The following is a 22,811-nucleotide window of genomic DNA, read 5'->3' as shown; positions in this document are numbered from 1 at the left end:
CCATATACTCCTAAATTAGGCATCACTAGTCATGGGAAGATATGGATTATGATGAGCCCTAACGAATCCAGGCACAGTGGTCTGGAATGAAACCTGACAAAAAGGAAAATGTGGAGTACAAATGAACGGATGCGGCTCACTGTGAAATGGATTCCAGATTAGCAAAGGTGAATAGCAGAAAATTAGACTTGAAAACAAATGCGAGGCACATGCTGAAATCCGTTTATTTCATCTAACGTTATTACTTACGAATGAATTCACACACGACACAGTAAAAAAAAAAAATGCAACAACTTTGACGCGGCACATTAACGATTATGTAAACTGTAACGTTAAACAATGTAACGGTTTGTCATGCCCCTGATACTTCACGCATCTAGAAGTTGGCACACAAAACAGCCGACAACCTCACATTTAACAGTACAAGCAAAATATACCTGTTATTAAAAAAGAAGAGTCAAGTTAAGTTCGTCGAGGATTCTTCAAAACAACGCATTTCCCTCCATAGCTATAGGAATGTTCATTGCACGAGTCGAGATGTGATCCATCCTCGAAGTTGGAGTTGCTGATGAAAGGTTCTCTCTGTCGTGCGCTTTCTGGGAGCTGGGTGCGCGAGTCCTCGAAGTGAAGAACGTTTGGATGACAAAAATAAATAAATAAAATCCACCAACACCTGCAGTTCCATTCCACAGCTGATTTATTTAACAAAGCCTCATTTTCACAACTCTTGAATCTTTTTTTAGTGTTTATGATACGCTCTTTTTTATTCTTCATACATTTCCATTGGACACATGGCACATCTTCGCCAGTGTTGGAAAACATACAACAGGGCGTTTTGGGGGGGAAATTCACACACTTAAATAAATCATAAAAAATTCACTAGACACCACATCATACATACACAGTCTACACATTGAATACAGTAATGTTATGTAACAACACAGCGTAACCATTTTTTTCTCTCTGTACAAATACTATTTGACATTTCACAGATATGACTTCATGATATATATTTGGCCAACATGGAAATAATTTATTTTACTCAAAATACAAATTCACATTATTTTCCTTTTGGCTGTAGTCGATTCACCAAGCTAGTTTTGAAATATTTGCTGCCTTTACTATATCCATAACTGTCTTAGTTGATCAACTACAGCTAACATATATTGAACATCATGTTAATTTCTATTTTGAGTAAACTATCCCTTTAATGTATATTTTTTACGCAACACTTCTTCAGCACGCTCTCCATTCTCCACATTTCCAACCAAGCGGATGATTGGTTCGTATCCAACCAACCTCATCATAAAGCGAATGGACCTTCCCTACTGCTGAGAAAAACTAGAACAAACTATCCTGTAATAGAACACGTTCTTTGGCTGACATTACACCACTCCAGAAAACAACAAGCTCTTTCCCACTAAAATATCACACAACACACACACACACACACACTTTCTGTCTCTCACATTTCTCTTTCTATCTCACACACACACACACACAAACAGACTGATGAGTCGGTCCATGGTTTCTACATGGTTTCTCCACCCCTACACCCAGGAGTCAGGGGATCCAGTGTACTGGTTAGCCTTCTGAGAAGGCCTCCTCGTGGTGGAGTAGAAGTCCACGTAGTTAGTGGTGTTGGTATTGGATTTCAGTCTGTTAGATTGGGAGGTGTTGTATCGCTCTGTGGAGGTCAGGTTCTCTGGCTCGTCCTGGTAAGGCCCAGGCTCCTCCTCCCCGTAACCTTGCGGCGATGACAGGTACATTCTGTAGTTGTTGTAAGTATTCCTATCCGGCTCGTCGGAGTAGAAGACATCTTCCTGCTCGTAAAACAAAAGACAAATTCTTAAGACAAACTCAGTCCCTTCAAGACAACAAACATGGGTCCTACATGAGAGCGGAGGGCCTTTTACACACAACCAGTGACCATCTCTGATCGCAGTCCGTAATCCTATACTTTCAATGCATTTTTCCACTACACCACCGAACACAATGAAAGACCTGACTTTTAAGATCCATTTAATCCCTTGAACACAAGAACGGCTCTATGCGGACTCAGTGGTCACCACTACCCCCAATAAAGGACAACAGGGTTGTGTAATCTTATTTTAGGTAACTGAAAGAGAATTTAAAAGCCCAGTGCAGTCAGAATTGAGATGTTCCTGTGCTTAATATACATTTCCACATAATGAGTTTGTAATAATACTGTGAAATTGAAATTATGATAATGCCCTTTAAGTCTAAGAGCTGTTTGAAATGAACAAAGTTTCAGCCCGTTTGGGTGGGATGGAGTTTTGGAGTGCCCGGTATCTCACCAGGTGGTAAATTAGTTAATAGACCAATAAGAAAGAGGGTTCCAATTCAACCTCCCTGCCAAAAATAGCCTATTTTCCCCACTCAGACCACTCTCAGACAGGCCTAGCCTAAATTCTTGCTAAGAAGCTATTGTTGCTGATTTTTGACACATTTAATTGAAAACAAATCACAGTAAGATACTTGATTGTTACGCAGAAATGATTTGATATTGAGATAAAAACGGCTGCATTGGCCCTTTAAGACAACAGAACCACAACATTTCTTTGTCTTACCTGGGACCTAGGATAGTCCTCTCTTGATGGTGAGGAATAGGACCCGATAAAATATGGTGTTTGCTTTTCTGACCCTGAAAGTGAAAAACAAAGAGGATACAAACATGAGGCATTGTTGAACTCAACTCGGTGTAGGAAACAAAATATATGCAAATGTTCAACGGAAAATGTACTGGCGAATAAAAAAAGAGACTATCGTGGCTTACCTGTGTACTGGTTTCTATGTAAACTGTTGTCGCCATAATATGTATCGAGTTGCATAGATGACTGAGCCCTCTGGTAGTTAGAGCTGTGTCTTCTGATTCCTAACATGGCAGGAGAGGAGGTTGCACTACCACCTGAGAAGACATTCCATTCATTCAATCACTCTAATCAACATTATATTTAGAAACCACTGGTCAGAAAGTGCTCGACAGTAACCCGGGTCTAGACCTCAAAGAGCAAGCGGAAGCATAGTGGCAGGGAACAAACCTTGAGAGGAACCAGACCCGGAGGGAACATCCATTGTGGTGTGTGTTGATGAGTAGCTTGAACATGATAGTTGAGCGCTCTCACCTGATTGGCGGGGCACGGGGGACATCTGTAAGGTGCTAGTAGGCAGGGTTGGTTGAGACCTGTACCTGTCTCTCTCCAGAGTGGACACAGGAGTGATGAAATGACCGTGGTGCCATCCGTCCTACAACAGAGATGATTGCAACTCTCAGGACAGTGATATTTTACATTGGATATCAAGGTATTTTATCAGAGATCACTTCAGTTTTTCCAAGGTGGGTTAAGCGATTATACCAAAACCATTGACTTGCGAAGACACAGTGATCTGACCTGTTTGTAGAGGGTGCGCAGGTCCCTGTACTGCCACAGCGTGTTGAGGACCTGAGCAGCAGCCTTCACCACCTTCATGGAATACCCTTTCCCCCTGCCCTTACTGATGTCCACCAGCTTCTCGATGCCCCCCGTGTCTGCCAGGGCCTTGGCGTTCTCCATGTTCCTGCTGGTGACTTCGTGGAGCGTGCAGCAGACAGACGCCACCGTCTCGTCAGACAGCAGGGAGGGGCTTCCTCCGGGGAGACGGTTCACCAGGTCCCGCATCGCATACTTTCCTGAGAGGGGAGACAGGGGGGCATGAAGGACTTAAGTGTGTGTGGGAGAAAGAGAGAGAGTTTCTGTGTGTGTGTGTGTGTGTGTCTGACCTATAAGCTCCTTGTTCCTGCTGTCCAGGGCCATGTTCCTCAGAGCGGTGGCCACAGAGCAGACCACCCTGTCGTTGTCCATCCTCAGCAGCTCCACCAGGATAGGAAGCCCCTTCTCCTTGCGCACCGCTGCGCGGATGTAGGCCGCAAACTGCACACAGGGCATTATGATTTCTATCGTATTTTGATTGAACCTTCATTTACCCAGGAAGTCCAATTATGTTACTACAGCACCATTACCATTCAATAACACCAGATAAACGGTGTGAAGCGACGCATAACAGACACGATCGTCAGGTGGGGGTTGTTGGGTCTCTTGCGAAATGGATTTGATCTCAATGAGACATCTTAATGAGACTAACCTGCATAGACAAAGGTTACAAGGAAAGAAAAAGCGGGACACCTTCCAGTTTCCAGCGGAGAGGTTCTGAAGGGATCCGGCGGAGCCCTCCAGGGTGGCAGGGTTGGAGCTCTCGGCCAGCAGGCTGAGGTAGGGCTTCACCACGGCCGGGTGCCACAGCATCTCTGCCCCCCGCGGAGGCTTACCAAACCCCGGGATGGGTCCCACGCCGTCCCACTTGAAAGCATAATGAAGATCATGAGCGGGATATAGGCAGTCAGTTCTAATCAAATCTTGGAGGAGAAACACCCCACAGAATGGAAGAAACGTCGTCACCAACTACCGAGTTCCAAACTGCCTCTGGAGCTTCATGAAATGGGTTTCTACATGCGCAATGCAAAGAGCCGACTGGAGTGGTGTAAAGCTCGCCGCCATTGGACTCTGTTTGGTGGAGGAGGAATAATGGTCTGGGGCTGTTTTCATGATTTGGGCTAGGCCCCTTAGGATTTCCCTTCACTGGAACTAACGCTACAACATACAATGACGTTGTAGACGATTCTGTACTTCCAACTTTGTGGGAACAGCTTGGGGAAGGCCCTTTCCTGTTTCAGCATGATAAATCCCCCGTACATGAAGCGAGGTCAATACAGAAATGGTTTGTCGAGATCAGTGTGGAAGAACTTGACTGACCTGCACAGAGCCCTGACCTCAACCCCATCGAACACCTTTGCGATGAATTGGAAAGCCTACTGCAAGCCAGGCCTAATCACCCAACATCAGTGCCCGACCTCACTAATGCTGAATGGAAGCAAGTTCTCGCAGCAATGTTCCAACATCTAGAGGAAAGCCTTCCCATAAGAGTGGAGGCAATTATAGCAGTAAGGAGGGGACCAACTCCATATTAATGCCCATGATTTTGGAATGAGATGTTCGACGAGCAGGTGTCCAAATACTTAGTGTACATAGTGTATCTTAGCTAATGTTCTGTGTTAATTCTAACACATTTCCAGGCGCCTTTATCATAGGTGTCGGAGTGTGACTTAGCCAAGGAAAGCGGATAACCCCCTACTATACACACCTTATCATCCAGCCAGCCCCTCTTCTTCTTCCTCTTCTTACCCCAGCAGAGGTAGTCTAGGTCCTTACTGGGGGACCCGTAGCCCAGCAGGGCATCCAGTTCCTGAGTCCCCAGCAGGCGAGACGAGGGCATCTCTATCTCCAGACGGTAGGACAGGTTCCTCAGAGTACACACACAGTTCTCCACAATCTGGGAGAGGAAGGGGAAGCATTTCAGTGATGCACACAATATACACACACACAAAGGGGGTAAGATCAGGAACTTCAAGTTGGGATAGCAGAGATCGATGGGCAGATACTGAGTGAAGAGGACTGGTCTAATTCTGGGTAAAGTAGATGGGGTTCAGGCGGATGAGGTGCATGTCATTGTTTTTGGACTAGCCTAAATGTACTACTCTTATAGTTAGCCCACCTTGCTGTCGAAGTCAGAGGTACTAACGCAGGCCTTGAGGACATAGAGAAGTGAATCCACCAGCCCCTCGCAACACCTCAGCTGACCCCTGGCCTCCTCTCCTGCTGAACTCAGATTTCTGTAGCAAAACACAGTAGAAAGGTGAACAATACATGCACTTATACAATACATTAAGGGTCACACACACACACACACACACACACACACACACACACACACACACACACACACAGACACACAGACAGACAGACAGAGAGCGAGAGAAGCCATTTAGCAGACACTTTAATCCAAAGCGATGTACAGTCAGTCATCTGTTCTTACAGGGATGACTTCCTCACTTCTCACCTGAGGCAGCCGGTGGTGTTGCGCAGCAGGAGAGAGGAGTGGAACTTGAGCTTGGTCTCCTCTCGGTAGTTGCTGCTGCTCCAGCCGGAGTGGGGGATGACCACAGTGTTGGTCAGGGTGCTCAGAGCGTCCCTGATGATGGTCATCTTGACCGCGTCGCACGACGACAGGTTCCACAGCACCCCTAGTGGTAAACGGGGATAGGCACGGATGTAGTGAGCAGAGGACACTGCTCACTACATCGTGCTGAGGTGTGGCCATAAGGTTGTATCCAGTCACCCCTCAGTTGATAATGCAGAGACAAGCAAGAAATGCTGTATCAGAAAGCAGGCATACAGACCTAGATCTAGACCTCTCAAACTCAACTCTGGACCTCGAAGCCAGTTCCACTACGTTTTTGTCATTGGTACCCTCTAATCAGGGACCGATTTAGACCTGGGACACCAGGTGGGTACAACTAATTAACAGGTAGAACAGAAAACCAGCAGGCTCCGGACTTTGTAGGGTAAGAGTTGAGTACCCCTGGTCTAGACAGTCATAAAAACAGGCAGACAGCAAAATAAAAAGACAGAGACAGACAGTGAGGCAGAGAGACGTACCAGTGACCAGCTCCCGGACTTCGTTGTCGGTGGTTTTCCTCAGCAGTCTGAGCAGAGCGGGAACGCCACCAGAGTTCCTCAGGGCCACCTTGTTGTCGTCTGTAGCCTTGCCATAAACCAGGTTCCTCAGGGCTCCGCAGGAACTCTTCTGCACCTCCACAGCCTTGTGGTCCAGCAGGTCCACCAGGTGCTGGATACCTCCCAGGTGACACACCTGTTAGAAGAGGGTCATTGTCATACACACCTGGAGCTGACAAAGAAGGTATAGTCAATAACACAGTTACTAAAGCAATAAGGCCAGAGGGGGTGTGGTATATGGCCATTTTACCACGCCTAAAGGCTGTTCCCTAGCACGACGCAAAGCAGAGTGCCTGGATACAGCCCTTAGCCGTGGTATATTGGCAATATACCACAAACTCCCGAGGTGCCTTATTGCTATTATAAACTGGTTACCAATGTAATTAGAACAGTAAACCATTTTTCTGTCATACCCGTGGTCTGCATTCAGGGCTCAAACCACCCAGTTTATATTTGTGTTTTTAGGACTATCCTTTATATTAATTCACCTTTTACTGCAGTGGGCTAAATCAGGGTCACAGAGTGATTCATGGTAGTCTTTAACCAATCTACTTTGAAACAAAGGCATACACCTCACAGACATGGTTTATGGGCTTAAAATAAAGAATCAACTGTGCCATGTCAGATAGAGTTGAACTGTATTACATTTTGAGTTTGCATCCCAATATTACACTTTATATACATCACAGAAGACTGAAATATAACAAAACCGTTTGACATTTTCTGAAAAGAAAAAAAGCATTTATTTTAAATTATGAAACATATTAATGACATTCCACCCATGACACCACTAGAGTGCGATTTGGTCATTCAACTGCAGAAAAGGGCTATGCGTTTGTGCTTTCAAATCCTCTCTAGGGAAGGACTTCCCATCCCCATATAGTCTGTTTAATCATACACGTCAGCTGAGATGTTAGGAACAGACAGGGACAGACGGACATCCTGGTACCTCCACTTTGATGCGGTTGTCTCCGTAACACAGGTGCTGGAGGTAGGCTGCAGCGTTGGCCTGGACCGAGGGGAAGTGATGCTGCAGCATGTGGATCACCTCAGGGAGATCGGGGTCACGCCATGCAAACTCCCTGCAGAGGGTGGAGAGGGAGAGAAGAGATAGTAGGAGAGAGATAAGGGGAGAGGGAGAGAAGAGATAGTAGGAGAGAGATAAGGGGAGAGGGAGAGAAAGAGATAGTAGGAGAGAGATAAGGGGAGAGGGAGAGAAAGTGAGTCTAAAAGCACTTTTCAATCGATCGCTTCCAACATCTACGACACATCATTTGATTTGAATTCATCAATAACATGTCTGGATGTAATCATCACGTGGCTCGACGTGTGTGTGATGGTACGTTGTGTATTTGTACCTAGGATCCTTTTGTATACTGTCTATGGAGGGGGACCTTGTGGCAGCCCTGTCGACTAGACCAGAGTGCCTGGAGAAAGAGGTCTCATTGGGCCCCTGTCCCTGCTGGGAGACCCTGTAGGGGTCTGCGTATGACCCTGCGGTGTTCAGCCCATAGCTGCTTCTTTGGTACGCCAAGGTGCTGCAATGGCTTGTGGTCCTCTGGAGGGTCCGCTGAAGGTTCTCCGCACCTGGGAATACAAAGACACAGATATATTCAGGATGGGCCGTAGCCCGCCCACACACACACACACACACACACACACACACACACACACACACACACACACACACGCACACACACACACACACACGCACACACACGCACACACACACACACGCGCACACACTTCTCCACTTTGAGTTTTGTGTCTTAGAAAAAACAGCCCACATATGAATATCTTGTTGACTGTAGATTGTAAACTAGTCATTACACACTGTGCAAGTCTCTGGTCCCAACGGTCCTAGCCATGTGTAGTTGCGTCTGCTAGTGTGTTGCAGTACCCGTGAGTGTCCTGTAGATAGCGCTGTGTGATCCGTGGTGGGTGTGGGTGGGGCTGTGATACAGGGGGCTTTGGAAGGCTCTGTCGTCGTAGACAGGCGTGACGTGGCAGTCAGGAGACATGGCCATCCTCATATCCTGGTCCAGTGGGCTGTGGTGAGTGGCGTAGGAGCTGTGCAGGCCTGAAAACACACACAACAGTGGAACATTAATAGTCACGGCATTATTTACACTGTGTCAGCTGTCAAGATGGGCTTTGAGGACAATGTTGTGGGTGATGGAAGGTGGAGAAATGGGGGTGAATTAATTAATACCAAGGCAGCAGCTACTATTCCTGGTGTCCGAACAGGGTCAGAACAGTTACATCAACAGCCTACATCATTAAATAAAACAATACAACATACAAGACATTATTATATTATTACTTTAATATTACAAATTACTATAAAAAAAACACAATACCACAACATTACAATGTGTGTGTGTGTTAGAGTGCGTATGCTTGTGTGTGTGTGTGTGTGTGTGTGTGTGTGTGTGTGTGTGTGTGTCTCTTCACAGTCCCCAAGTCCAGAACAGACTCTGGGGAAACACACGGTACCAAATAGAACCATGACGACACGGAACAATTTCACAGGTAACTCAAGCTAGCAGTAAAACCAGATAAAACAACACCTCACAGCACAACGCGGTGAGGTTACCTGATGTGAAAGCGAGTTCCACGTGGTCATGGTTCTATTTAGTACCGTGTGTTTCCCCAGAGTCTGTTCTGGACTTGGGGACTGTGAAGAGACCCCTGGTGGCATTTAAGGTCCAGCAGTGCTGCTCTGTTCTGGGCCAACTGTAATTTGCCTACGTCCTTCTGTGCAGCACTTGACCATATATCTGGGCAGTAGTCCAGGTGTGATGAAACTATGGCCTGTAGGACTTGTGTAGTTGATTGTGATGTCGAGAAGACCAAGCGCCGCTTTATCACGGACAGACCTCTCCCCATCTTAGCTACCGTTGCGTCAATATGTTTTGACCATGACAGTTTACAATCTAGGGTTACACCAATCATTTTAGTCCCCTCAACGTGCTCAATTGCCCCATTATTCATTAGAAGATTTAGGTGAGGTTTAGGGTTTAGCGAATGATATGTCCCAAATACAATGCTGGTTGAAGTGACCACACTAATGCTAGAGTGCATCTTGGATGGTGCAACCTCTTTTGAAAGCTCAACCTATTGAGACGTACTGTGCAGTATAGGCCTACGGCCAACAAGAATCCCCTGCATCCCTCTGCCCCAGTGTTACGAGCTGTAAAAGGCTATGCTTTATGGTTCTCCAGGGTGCACTTGATTCACTTTGCCAACAGGCTCCTTTCTTTTGGCCCTGTAAAATAGATGGAAACCAATCCATGCTGCTTTGTCATTTACCAAACAACACCCCCCACAGCAGAGCAGTGCTCCGAACGACTCTGGCAACGCCTCAAATGGCACCCTATTGCCTATAAAGTGCACTACATTTGCCCAGATGTCAAGTCCTGACTTTAGATAGCTATTTATGTCTCTATTTTGGTTTGGTCAGGGTGTGATTTGGGTGGGCATTCTATGTTAATTTTTCTATGTTTTGTATTTCTTTGTTTTGGCCGGGTATGGTTCTCAATCAGGGACAGCTGTCTATCATTGTCTCTGATTGGAAACCATACTTAGGCAGCCCTTTTTCCCACCTGTCTTGGTGGGTAGTTGTCTTTGTTTGTTGGCACTATAGCCTTTAGCTTCACGGTCGTTTTGGATGGTTGATTGTTTTTGTCGGCGTCATATGAAATAAAGGAACATGTACGCTCACCACGCTGCACCTTGGTCCAGTTCTTTCAACGGCCGTGACACCAGAGCCCTATAGTTAACCACCGAACACGGGATTTCTAAAACAGGGCTATGTGGGTCAGTAGGGCAGGCTCAGTGATATGATGGATCAGGATAAAGGACAAACGCCACACTACAGATCTAGTATTTAGTTAATATAATCCCTTTCACACAGAAACCAATGGATCTCTACAGAGCTAAATCGATTCAGAAAGGCAAGTTCTCCGCACGTAAATAAGAAGAGAGACTGGTTCCGTTTGACCCTTTTCAAGAATATTTTTCCTACCCTTTAACCAGCATAAAATGACCCTTTAAAGCTAGACTCTTTACTTGCTACATCCATTTTTGGACTTATAAATGAATGATACTGTATATACCCATTGATTCTTGAAGAATATAACTTAAATAAATGCCTCATGAACCGGGTTCAATAGTTGTAGGCCTACCCCATCAGAACCCAAAATATAAGCTTTTTATTCTCCAATGGAAATAAACACTGTATAGCAGGGTTCCCCAACTAGCGGCCTGCAGAGGATTTTTATTTCAAATCTGTTCCAAAGTAATTCCCACATAAAGGAGATACTGTAAATGTGATCGTAATACAAAATGTAAGCAAGGTTTAAAATGATGATGTTTTGGTCAAATATATGTTTGGTCTTCTTGCGGTCAATTTGCAGTCTACAAATGATTTGTTATTATGTTCCGGCTCCCTGACCATCCCCTCAAAAAAAAACTCCTCCCGCAGCTGAATCTAGTTGATGATCCCTGCTGTATAGCCATAAAACAGGGTTAAAACTACTATCATTATGTTAATGGATGGTCAGTCCTTGCATACATAGCTTTGCATTTGAGAGTGGTTAAATTTACCCAGGCCCATCCCTCAGCTTCTTACCAAAACACAGGCGGGTTGGCCGCTTTGTTTGTTATTGTTTTAATTAAGGATTCCAGCTTTAAGTGTGTGTGTGTGTGTGTGTGCATGAACATGTGTGCTTCGAGACAGAGTCCTGCTGTATGACTAACCAGTGAGGCTGTCAGGCCGTGACAGAGGCAAGGCGGTCCTCTCGTAGAGCCCGTAGGCGTCATGTATGTAGGGGAGAGCTCCCTGGCGGGGCAGTGTGGAGCCGTAGTGCTGGGGCACAGCCGTCATACAGGACCTCAGAGGAGAGCCAGATAGCCCCCTCCCCTCCACCAGAGACAGTGTAGACCCCAGGCGCCCAGAGACACTACCCATCGCCTGTTGAGGTGAGGTGGCATGACTGGCGCTCCCTGGAAGGGGGCTGGTCCGGAGAGGAGAGTCGCCATTCCCGTTCCTCTGGTGGGTGGGGGAGTAAGGAGAGGTGGCGCGCTGGAAGGAGGGGGTGGTGCCTGGACCGGGCAGGGAGGAGGGGGGCATGGTGGTCCCGGGGAAGATGCTGGCGAGGGGTTTGGGCTCGGTGAGGATGGGTGATCCGTAGGCGCTGCCGCCCTGGGAGGTGCGGAGAGAGACCCGGGACGGGGACACGGCGCCCCCCACACCACACACAGGAGACTGGCCCCGGGATGAGAGGGAGCCCATCCTCCTCATCACCCGCCCTGACGCTGAGACCTGGGGTAGGAGGAATGCAGGAAGCAGGGTGAGAGATACCGGGTGTCAGGGAGTGGGAGAGACATACAATATGGACAAGGCACGACACACAGGAAAGACAATTCAGTCCTTACATATGGTTATCTTTAACTTTCAGTTGTAAACCGTTTGTGTAGGTTAACTAAGATATTATATAAATGGGCATTTAAAAGGTTTTATCATATGAATACGTGGGCGTATAAATTGGTTGTCTGTCTCTTCACAGTAGAGGTGGGTTAGTGTATATTGGCTACCTGTGCGGAGGCCTGTCCCTCTGCCCGGGAGCTCCTGCCGTGACTGGGGCTTCCCCTGGGGCCGCTGCCTGACAGCACGTGTCTGGGCTCTGACAGAACCACGTTCTCTCTGCTCACACTGTAGTAACTCATACTGCTGTCCTGGTAGCCACTGTCTGCATAGGACGTCATAAGGGCCACAGATCCTGTGAGAGGGAGGCGAGGGGAGGGGTATAGGAGAAAGAGAGGAGGGGGGAAAGGAAGCAGAGGACAGAATGATGTTTGCCGTTGGTCTTCAGGTCTATTTCAGAGCTAGGCTACACAGCGAATGAGCATTAATGCAATCGATACATTCATAATGAATACAGCATCCCACGGTATGTAAAAGATAAGTGCCCATTTACGGAATGCGCCCGCTTAGGATGATATACTGTTTATTGTGCATTTTATGGCCAAATTAAAGCCGTGGTTACATTAGTTGTAGATGTTGTCTTAATATTTCATTAGTAAACCACTGCTACGTTATTAACGGCATGTTGTGTCGCAGTACCTGGTATACTTTGATGTTATCCCACAGCTACTTTTTATTTCAAAGAATTTTCTGTCTCTTGTCTTCAAAGCATTTTCATTTTTTTTTGGTTTCAAAGCATTTCTGCCTTTTGACTTTCAACCCCACCCCTTTTTCTGATGTCATTATTCCTGAGTTAAAAAATAAATAAATAATCCCATCTAGCCCTAAACGCTCTATATTCTCCACGCTAAATCTAAACTGTCAACAACAACAACAACAACAACAAATGAAGAAGGCAGATGATAAAGAGGATGCAGGAAGTAACAGACCCTCACTGTCATGCGGGGATGCCCTCTCCACTTCAGGGAGGTAGAGTGACCCGTGACCCTGATCAGCTCGGAGGAGACGGGAGGGTGACTGGTGAGAGCTGTCCATTACAGCAGCCCGGTGCTCTCCTGTACCAGACACATCTACTGAGGAAAACATGACGGCGTCATGTCAACCTGTATCCTGTGATCGCTATCGAGACGGTTTAAAAATCACAGGAGGTTGGTGGCACCTTGACTAGGGAGAACGGTCTCGTGGTAACGACTGGAGCAGAATAAGTGGAATGGTATCAAATACATTAAACACGTGGTTTCCATGGTTTCCAGGTGTTTGATGCCATTTCATTTGCTCAATTCCAGCCCTTATTATGAGCCGTTCTCCCCTCAGCAGCCTCCTGTGGTATAAACGTAGCTCACCTCAAAAGCAGTTTATGATAGGACTCGCTACATGCCCTTGTACTTGTACTTCCATTGGGCAACCCTATGGGTGTCTAGACAATAGGATTTCAATAGGGGTCAACGTGATTTTAATATGGGAGAAGATGTACCTGATGATCTCCAAGCAAAGGACTTCTCTGATGAGTCACTGTAAAGAAGAGAAGGTGGTGAAATAATGGAGGGAAGGAGGTGGGTCAGGACAGGCATGGAGAGGAGATGAGCGTTAGATCAACATGACATTTACAATTTACATCCTGTGTTTGTATTTGTGTGTGAAGGTGTGTGTGTGTGTGTGTGTGTGTTGCATGTTGTGCATTCAGTAAGCCTGGATAAAGGCATTACTGTAGCTACTCATCATCAGTAGCTCCAATGTAGGTGACATGCTGAGAAACAGGGTCAGAGCTCTGTGTGTGTGTGTGTGTGTGCGTTTGTGTACCTGCTACTGGCATCATCATCATCATCGCCAGGCGACTCAGCTCCCAGCATGCACCTCTCAAGTTGACTGGCGACGATCTGACGCTCCTCCTCCAGCTCCCGGGTCAGACGCTCAAACTGGAGCTCCTACGGCAACACGGAAGGGACAAACGGTAGAATCATACTCGCCGAATGACACTTTCTTTCACTGACAACAGCTTCCATTGTGATAACAATAACCAAGGTACACAGCCTTTGGCATGCTCACTCTGTGTCGATTTTAGAGCATTTTAATGTTTGACCTGTAAAATATTTATGGTCCAAATGAATAAGTCAACAAAAGAGGCTTTGTGGCATTAAGGTCAGAGCTACCCAGATTCATCAGGCAGATTTCACGCTGAACAGGGACGGGTGTTTCTTAATGTGTTTGTTACAAGTCAGCATTATTATAAGAAGTCAATTAAAAACCCTTCAGGGCTACAAATGTCTAAAAATGTGTATATAGACTAGGCAGACTTTATAGGCCATGAGGTGAGACTAACCGCTAAATGACGAAGCATCATCTAATGGAAGCAATCAGTGGCACAGTGGCAGCCAGCCACCAGCTTGAACAGGATGGGTTCTTATCAGGATGCGGTCCTGCCAATGATCCCTCCTCCCATGCCAAGCAGTGCCAGGTTGTGTCTAGTACTGTACCGGCTGAGTGGTGAACTGGAGGCGTCACTGACTGACTGCCCATTGTCACAGGGTCACAAACACAAAAGTGTCTCTGTCTAGTGAGAGGCGTTGACCCCGGAAGCTCAGATCCTGTCTGATGTACACACACCAGAGAGAACCAGACGACTTCTGCAACACACTGGAATCCTGCAAACCCACAGGAAACGCAGCCAAAGACAGAGTGCGTGAGTGCAACACACACACAGAACGCACACACACTCACACCAGAGAATTACTGGGCTCAACCAAGCACATCACACGCACAATAAATACAAGGGGGGGGGGGGGACATAAATACACATACACACACACTCCCTGACAGCTGTCTAACTTCAACAGTTTGCAGCGCATTAGGGACCTCAGTGAAATACGGGCAGGGCAGCAGGGTGGGTGATGTAACTGGATTGAACCAGCCTGGCTGGCCTGGTGCTTTAACTCCACCTACAGATCTAGATTAGGATAGAGATGAGAGATGGACCATTCCCGGAAAACTAAACCAGCGGGGCACAGTGTTCATCCTACATACTGGTACCAAACATTCCATGACAACAACAAGAAAATCATCAAGACTTGATTCTTACTAGAACGTCTTGTTCTCTTGGGACTTTTGGCACGAACATGGCATCCGCTGATTTTTGAAACGTCTTACTGGGTTTGCCAATTTCTGAATGGCTAATCGCTCATTTAGCATACTGTTTGCTACAGCATCTGATGGACTCCCATTGCTATTCAGAATGAAAATGCTGATTTTGCAAAGATTATTACTGCGGCTCATCATACTACCGCAGTTAGCTGACCCCCACACTTCTGCTGACTCTTCACAAAATCTGACAGAATTCAAGAGAGAAACCCATTAGAATAACACTTAGCCTAAAGCCTTAGGTGTCAAAACACATCAAAACAGCACTGCCATACTCATGCAGCAATACAGTGTACGCAACAACAACAACAAAAAGGAATCCATTTGGTTTTTAACTAAAAGATACAAGAAAATCTATAAAATCTCATCAGGAAGACACTTCCAGTTTTCAGAATGAGACAAAAATGAAAAAGATACTGCATTCATTTCCAGTTTTGTGACGGGTTTGATTAAATGTCTGGAATATTGTCACATTAGTCACCACTCATTTCTGTACTGGCACTCAGGAGGACAGGACAGTGAGGCAGCCTACACTGTACATCTGTAAATCCTGGATCTGTAAGCACTCTGCCTTCCCACAATTCTGATTGAGCGACAGTCTCAGAAAACACTGCTCGATCAATGGAGGTTATTTCCTTGTACATTCTAGCATCTCTAAATTCATAAAATAACAGCAGAAGGGAAAAGGGGAGGGACAAAGACTCACAGAACTAGAACGAGATGGGGAGAGAGAGAGAGAGAGAGAGAGAGAGAGAGAGAGAGAGAGAGAGAGAGAGAGAGAGAGAGATCAGGAGGGAATGCGATTCATTCCTACTGCGAGAGCACGAGAGGAGCAAAGGAGGGAGCTATTCATACCTGTTCTTTGACCGAGGCCAGTAGGTTGTTGGTGCTGGTGTCTGCTTGGCTGTGCCCGCTCGGTCCCTCTCTGGTCGGCAGAGACCCTTCCCCCTCCTCCCCCATCTCCGCTGCCCGCTGCTCCGGGGATGGCATCCTCCACCCTCTCTGCCCTGTGGAGACATGCCCAGTACACATTACACAGACAATATGTTACTGTCCAGCACTAAAACCCAAACAAGGACTGCAGTGCATGGAAGGCCCAATTGCTTGCCATGTCATTTTGCTACCTATTTGCAATGCATGCATGCACTTCCACCAATGTGACAGGCTGAGAAGCACTGCACAGCACTTCAACTAGAAGCCTGTGTATAATAGCAATACAATTACTACAGCCACTGTCAACGGTATGTCAGCTCTCCTAATGCAAGATGATGCTGCATTACATCAGGGCATTGGTGCAGCCAGTTCAATGAAAATGGACTGTGAGGTCAATGCATGATGGTATGATGATACACTGAAGCTATAACCCCATGATAGATACATTGTAACAAAACAAAATCACCGTGTTTGAAGTTTGAACACGCAAGAGAAAATGTCCACGGCGCATATGGATATTGAGAAGGTGAATCATCCGACTCTACCTAAGGTTAAAATGTTAGGAATCATGTATTTACAATTCTGCAACAGCTGCTTACTTACGAGGCACGAGCTAGTGAGATTCCTTAGCCGCCAGATGTTGCTGATGTACTGCTCAGGGTATACGTCCGTCAGGAATCCATTTTCCATACGACCGCGACAGCTTCATTTTGCAAACAGTCTCGCTAAGACTGCATTACTTCTTCATCCGTTAGAAATGATTCAAGCAATATTCCATGCATTGGCGAATGTCAATATTATTATTTATGTATCTGCCTTGGCTGTCCAAAATCTACCCAGCTACGTTGCAATTGACTTCTGTGGCACCAACCCACGATTCAAGATAAGTGTGACGTCACCATGCGGTTTGTACACGGAGGTATTTATATGGTAATTCGCTGGGGCCATAGGAATACAACACACTGTTTTCACCTTACAAAATAATAGTTTAATCAACAGATATATGACATTTAAAGTGGTGTTTTTTCCAAATATATATTGAATGAAATGAATATGCTATCATATTTTGTTGTAATGTAATAAGGCATATGAATAGAATGAATTTGATTGCATATTATTTCTGTTCTATAACCTGTAGGAAGCTATGTGATAGTTTTATACTGTACTTGTCAATAGGCATGATTATTAACACTAGTACTGTTCTGACAGTGTAGCTAATTACCACTTAATCAAGAAAGAGCACGAGGGGTACATGCACATGCTAATTTATTTTAATGACATATTCACTCATCACTTTAAGAAAGATGTGAGAATCACACATTGACTGTGTTAATAAAGTGGACCTATCCATCAATGAAAAACTAGGGAAGATTATTACTGTGTATATTTACTGTGCTAAGTGGAAAATGTCTCCAAGCCACATGTACCTTCAGGTAGGGCTGGGCGATATAGCGTGAATACCGGTCTGGATCAACATGTCATCTATCAAAAAATGTTTTTATTTTTATTAAGTGCTAAATAACTGAACAGTTCAACACATTGGACTATTTCAATGTCACTTTTGTCCTTAAGAATAAAACCGTAATGAAGAAAGCCTGTTAAAATAACTTGTTGCCATTCCAGTCTCATGCACTAATAATAAAACACACTTGGATCTTGTATTATTCAGAAACATAAAATACAGTCAAATACCACCACACCGTTGTAAACTATAGTAATATAGTTTTGGCCATATCGCCCAGCCCTATCTTCACGTCAAAGCAAAACCATTTTTACTTCAAAGTAAACAATATCATTGCACGATACAATTGCCACTATTCCCTAAATATGTAGAATGAATTGGCACCGTTGTTAGAACATCACAAAAGGTTTCTATCTATCTATGGAATCAACGGCCACCATAACTTCATAACACTGAACCATATCCTGGTATGAGATCGAATGAAGTAGATTCATTGGCATTTTCTGTCTTCCATTCCAAACCATGTCTGCCTTCCCATGACAAGTGAACCACTTAGCACCCATGTTTCCATGTTTTTTTGGCAGAGCTTTCCGATCCTATTCAACATGGGAGCTGAATAGCGCGAGCCACAAACGTCTCCTTTGTGTGTCCCGTACAGTAGGCCTTGTTCACAAACAATCTTCAACAGCACCGAAACCATTTTTTACACCACAAATAGAAACTCCAGTGTACAGTACTGTTTCATAGTCACACAAATCATCTTCCAATTCAAGAACGATAATATAAACATGACAAGCATCAACAAGCTGTGTCGGTGGTCTGAGAACAACATTACACGGAGTAAAAAAACAAAAGACAAATAAATAAATAAATACATGAACAGAGAAGGTACCGTTGCATAATTACAAAACATAACAGTTGGGATGTACAGTAATGAGAGAAAGTGTGTCACTCAGGGAGAGAGAGAGAGAGAGAACAGACCGTAGAGTGAATGGCATGTGTGTGGGTGTGTGTATCCACTGTTGTTTTCTACCCCAGATGGACCTCTTCTGTTCTCCTCCCTATTCCAGGTCTTCATCCTCAGGTGCGATGGTGCTCGTCTGTTCAGAGGTCACACCTGAAAGACAACACACACACGCACACACACAGGTTGGTCATATGTAATAATGGTATACATTCAAAATGCATTAAATCCCGTAGCCAACCCATATGAGTCATGTTTGGCATTAGTCCAGAATTTCCATATGGTATGAAATAAACACTTTTAATTGTTTGATTAAAGGTTGTTTCATTTAGCAGAATAAACATATAGTGCTGCTGCTAATTCCTCCAAAAGACGTGTCGAGGAAAAGTCTGTCCAAGACTATAAGGCTAAGTGATTTGTCGTACTTGAGCAGTCATCCTCGTTGGTGGACTTCTTCTCATCCTCTATGTAGCCAAAGCTCAGCAGCTTGGACATGCTCACGGGAGCAGTTTTCTTCTCAACGGACCTGTCCATAGTAAAATCACTTTGACTGAGAGGTTGGAAATTCAATGGTGTTAGTGGTTATGTTGAATCTATAACTTCCAACGTTACACAAATGATATACTACACCGCTTATAAAGGTTATACAAACATATCGCATACTGATACACGCATATTTCAGCATGTTGGTATTATTAAGCGTGAAGTGAAATGGAATTCCAGAATGAATAGGAGATGTGGAATACAGAGGCAGGCACTCACGTCTTCTTGTATTTGTTGACCTCCATATAACCACCTTGGCTTAGAGACATGTTCTCCATTTGGCTGGACGCATCAGTGACTGTGGGGTTCTGCACACAAGAATACAAACCAGCTCAAACCAGTCGGTCGGGCCCAGTACAAGAATACTCATTGTATGAAGTATACGAGCGCATGGAACACTTCTACCAATGAAATGGAGGACCGAGTAAATAAATGGGTGAAGATATGACGACCACAGCAATCTGGTTGGCAGTCAAACAAATGAAATGCTGTTGTTAAAACAAGGCAAAGAATTTCAACAGAAGCCAACCACCCCAATCCCTTTCTGAACGCAACGACGGAGTCAACTCAAGAGATGAACTGAGGGAAAAAAATAAAGGGAGGGGAGGATGGTAAATGATAACAACTGTGTCAGTGATGAGGGGGTTTGTTGGGGCCATTGAATTCACCTTCTCTTTATAGCTATCACTCTCCCTTTCCCAGGCTGAAATATCATCAGTACCGAAGGGAGCAGCTAGAGGTTGCCTTTTTCCGTATCCTTGACAATCATCAGGGGATGCTGCTTTACTTCCGCTGTAAAGCACAAAACCATTGTAATACCCCTACATTGGCCACTACTTTTGGCCAAGAGGCGTCCATTTGAGAACCCTGGCTTGGACGACTAAAGGTACACCACCAAGAGTCAAGATGTAACTTCCCATTCTAAACATGACCTGTTCATCTGTTTTCAAGACACATACAGACATGACATGATGCTGAACGTTTTCTTAGGCCTGACATATTGTTCCGTGATCACACTTTAGAAAATGAGACATTCCAATAATATTTTCATCAAACAGAGCCAACGAACCAACGGGGTTCGGGGTCCTTACCTCTGAGATTCGGCTGAGAACCAATCAGGTGAGTTGTAGGATTTATTAGGCCTAGCCTCCTCCTTGTTGTCCTCATGCCACAGTAAACCTGTGGAAGGACACATAACACAAGGTACTTAAAAGTAGGAACATGACTAAACATGAATTAATGTCTTTCGAAAAGCAGTCTTTTCATTTCCTCTGGGAATTCAACGCCTCTCCCCTATTTGACCTAGATATTTTTGGGTGTATGTATTGATATGTAGGCTGCGCATGTCGTTCTGTCCTTGAGCTGTTTGTGTCTATTAATGTCATGAATTATGTCAGGTTTCATGTTCTGTGTGGAACCCCAGGGAGAGTAGCTGCAACTTTCGCAACACCTAATGGGGATCCTAATAATATACCAAATACCAAATGAGTTGAGCATGATATATAGGGCAATTCACTATCATTTGAACTGGCTAATATTATTACAGCCACACTAATCTGTGTCCTATGAGGACATAGTAATGACCATGTACTGAAGTGTAAAGCATGTATCTACTGTAAAGCAGCACAAAGCTATGTCACAAAACATTGTTACCCTTCTGTCCCCCTCCTTTGGCAAGTTTAACATAGTCGGAGTCGGAGTCGAATATTCCCACACGCCTTCCGCTGGTCCTGGCCTCAGGAGCACCCTCAGTGGCTTCCTGGCACAGCCCGGGGATCTGGGAAGTGGGTCCCGTAACACCGTTGGCGGGGGCTTGGCCTGGATAGCCTGTCTTCACGCCTGTAATAAAATGATTTGGTTTTGAATGGGTGTTGTCACCAGCACGTAAGCCTGCATTTACAGGCAGATGACGTAACTGCCCTGGCTGGCTAGAGAATTCATGGCCTAGATGTAAAAGCTATATTGAGTGATATAGTGTAGCCTCCCTGTATTTAAGCATATGAAAGCCTCTGCTAAGGTCTCGAAATTCGCTGCAAAGGAAGTAGCTAGTGCACTTTCCCCTGCAACCCAAAGGTAACTGGTTCAAGCACCACCTCAGGCATTCCTCAATTGCTACATTTGGTGAAAGCAGAGGGATAAATCCACACTCTCTCTGATCTTTTTAGGAATACTCTGCTTAGAGGTCTGGCCCTTTATGGCACAGGAGAGTTTGCTTAAATGCAAGGATACTGTTTTAGTTGGCTCAGATGTCCAGTTAGCTGACTACAGCCAGAGGCTAAAATACGTTAGCAAGCTAGCTTACCACCAGGCTTGGTCCGTCTGTGGTTGGGAGCAGCACTCATTTTGGCTGATGATGATTCCAGAATTAGCTGACGGGGTATAATAAAAAGACAAGAAAGTTGCAACGTCAGTTAAATATGCAAGATAAACTATGCTAACAGCTGTCGCTATATGTAAACCACACGACAATCGGGTATCCCCGTTTCAGACACAGAGGGGAGAGGCACACACAACCTTTGTTCAATGCTAGTTAGGGGGATAGCATCCTTTATCTAGCTAGCTAGCTTTACACAAAAGCCATCAAACGAGCACGACTGGCTAACAGGTTATCATGTCATGTTGGTAATCGCACATAGAGTAATGCAATGTTCAGAGAGGAATTTTAGGTTTAGAAAAGCTATCTTACACAATTCGTGTGCCGGTGAGAGTGGAGACCTCGATATGGATGGTTAGCTAATGCGGTTAGCATTTCCTGCTGCACATTCCATGTACATCCGGTCATGTGGTTGTATTTATTATTTATAAAGAAAACACCCAAAACAGAAATATCCTACCAATATACATTACACATTTTCATACAATGATTGATTACAGTTACAATAAACCAACATGTATAAATAGATTGACTTCAATTAGGAGTCGTTCGTGTCTTTTGGATTTGTAATACTGTAAATTATTAGAATCTTCATTTATTACAGAAAATTGTAATTTTCTTCACTCAAAACCAGCGCCATACATCTGTACAGGACCATGGACAGCAACCCCGAACAAGCCATAGCGTCACCCTGAACCTTTTCAGAACCATGGACAGCTCATCCTACAACCCCACCAGAAATCACATCGTCCAGACCCAGACCAAGACATTTGAGAGATTGACGTACTGGAGGCAGAAATTTGTGATTTCCCCTTAGATAGGTCAGCTGCAAAGTCAAAATTGAGTATATTGTAAAAATTCATGAGAACAAAAATGTTATTTTTGGTCGTAATTAAAGGTTAGGGTTAGACCTTAGGGGTTAATTACTTTGTGGCTGTTACTTTGTGCTGTGCCAGCTAGTGACACTCTGCAGAGCTGCCTCCAGAACAAGATTCATTAAGAAAAAAGCTAACCTGCAGCCAAGACCAGGACAGATCCAGGCCCTCGACCTTAGGCACTAATGTTCACATCCCATACCTCCTTTATGTGGTTTTGAATGTTCAAGACTCCAAGAGTCCATTTCCCCCCAAGGGGTGTTTGTACCGCTGGATGGATTCAGGGGTAAGCCATTCATGGGGGTTGTAGGTGTGCTTCCCAAATGCCACCCTATTCCCTATATAGTGCACTACTTTTGACCAGAGCCCATTGGTTTTATTGTTGTCTTTACAGATTTGGAACAA

General features: G+C 45.0%; 2 protein-coding genes across 6 annotated transcripts; both read right to left on the bottom strand.

Moving 5' to 3' along the window:
* Positions 1–679: 679 nt before the first annotated feature.
* LOC110495855 (plakophilin-4) lies at positions 680–17,096 on the bottom strand. 5 transcript variants are annotated; one of them, XM_021571330.2, is made up of 21 exons: positions 16,792–17,096; positions 16,111–16,262; positions 13,921–14,045; positions 13,595–13,632; positions 13,050–13,193; positions 12,231–12,415; positions 11,394–11,958; positions 8,533–8,712; positions 7,991–8,219; positions 7,582–7,714; positions 6,555–6,768; positions 5,956–6,139; positions 5,611–5,728; positions 5,200–5,388; positions 4,185–4,358; positions 3,782–3,932; positions 3,414–3,691; positions 3,147–3,267; positions 2,798–2,929; positions 2,592–2,665; positions 680–1,826 (listed from the first exon to the last, which is right to left on the bottom strand). In XM_021571330.2, the coding sequence occupies exons 2-21, from the start codon at positions 16,243–16,245 to the stop codon at positions 1,551–1,553; spliced, it is 3,645 nt and encodes a 1,214-aa protein (XP_021427005.2). In that variant the 5' UTR covers positions 16,246–16,262; positions 16,792–17,096; the 3' UTR covers positions 680–1,550. The 5 variants fall into 5 exon arrangements, with proteins under 5 accessions (XP_021427005.2, XP_021427008.2, XP_021427007.2 ...); XM_021571333.2 differs by having other exon boundaries at positions 13,056–13,193; XM_021571332.2 differs by having other exon boundaries at positions 13,050–13,190.
* A 341-nt stretch (positions 17,097–17,437) lies between these two features.
* Positions 17,438–21,940, bottom strand: LOC110495857 (uncharacterized protein C7orf57 homolog). The gene is made up of 8 exons (XM_021571336.2): positions 21,844–21,940; positions 21,460–21,526; positions 20,811–20,996; positions 20,249–20,336; positions 19,826–19,949; positions 19,377–19,465; positions 19,040–19,164; positions 17,438–18,767 (listed from the first exon to the last, which is right to left on the bottom strand). The coding sequence occupies exons 1-8, from the start codon at positions 21,937–21,939 to the stop codon at positions 18,712–18,714; spliced, it is 831 nt and encodes a 276-aa protein (XP_021427011.1). The 5' UTR covers position 21,940; the 3' UTR covers positions 17,438–18,711.
* Between the last annotated feature and the right edge of the window lie 871 nt (positions 21,941–22,811).

The sequence above is a fragment of the Oncorhynchus mykiss genome, chromosome 18 (assembly GCF_013265735.2).
Source record: "Oncorhynchus mykiss isolate Arlee chromosome 18, USDA_OmykA_1.1, whole genome shotgun sequence".
Classification (NCBI taxonomy): Eukaryota; Metazoa; Chordata; class Actinopteri; order Salmoniformes; family Salmonidae; genus Oncorhynchus; species Oncorhynchus mykiss.
The sequence above is the reverse complement of the archived record's forward strand: the minus strand, read 5'-3'. Positions and strand labels throughout refer to the sequence as shown.

Excerpts from the sequence above, each read along its gene's own strand:
- LOC110495857 (XM_021571336.2), bottom strand. The coding sequence starts at position 21,939 with ATGACCGGATGTACATGGAATGTGCAGCAGGAAATGCTAACCGCATTA. Across the intron at positions 20,997-21,459 it reads CAGACGGACCAAGCCTGGTG|GCGTGAAGACAGGCTATCCA; the intron begins GTAAGCTAGCTT and ends ATTTTATTACAG. Across the intron at positions 19,466-19,825 it reads GTGATAGCTATAAAGAGAAG|AACCCCACAGTCACTGATGC; the intron begins GTGAATTCAATG and ends TCTTGTGTGCAG.
- LOC110495855 (XM_021571330.2), bottom strand. The coding sequence starts at position 16,245 with ATGCCATCCCCGGAGCAGCGGGCAGCGGAGATGGGGGAGGAGGGGGAA. Across the intron at positions 6,769-7,581 it reads ACAACCGCATCAAAGTGGAG|GTGTGTCACCTGGGAGGTAT; the intron begins GTACCAGGATGT and ends CTCTTCTAACAG. Across the intron at positions 5,729-5,955 it reads AACACCACCGGCTGCCTCAG|AAATCTGAGTTCAGCAGGAG; the intron begins GTGAGAAGTGAG and ends GTTTTGCTACAG.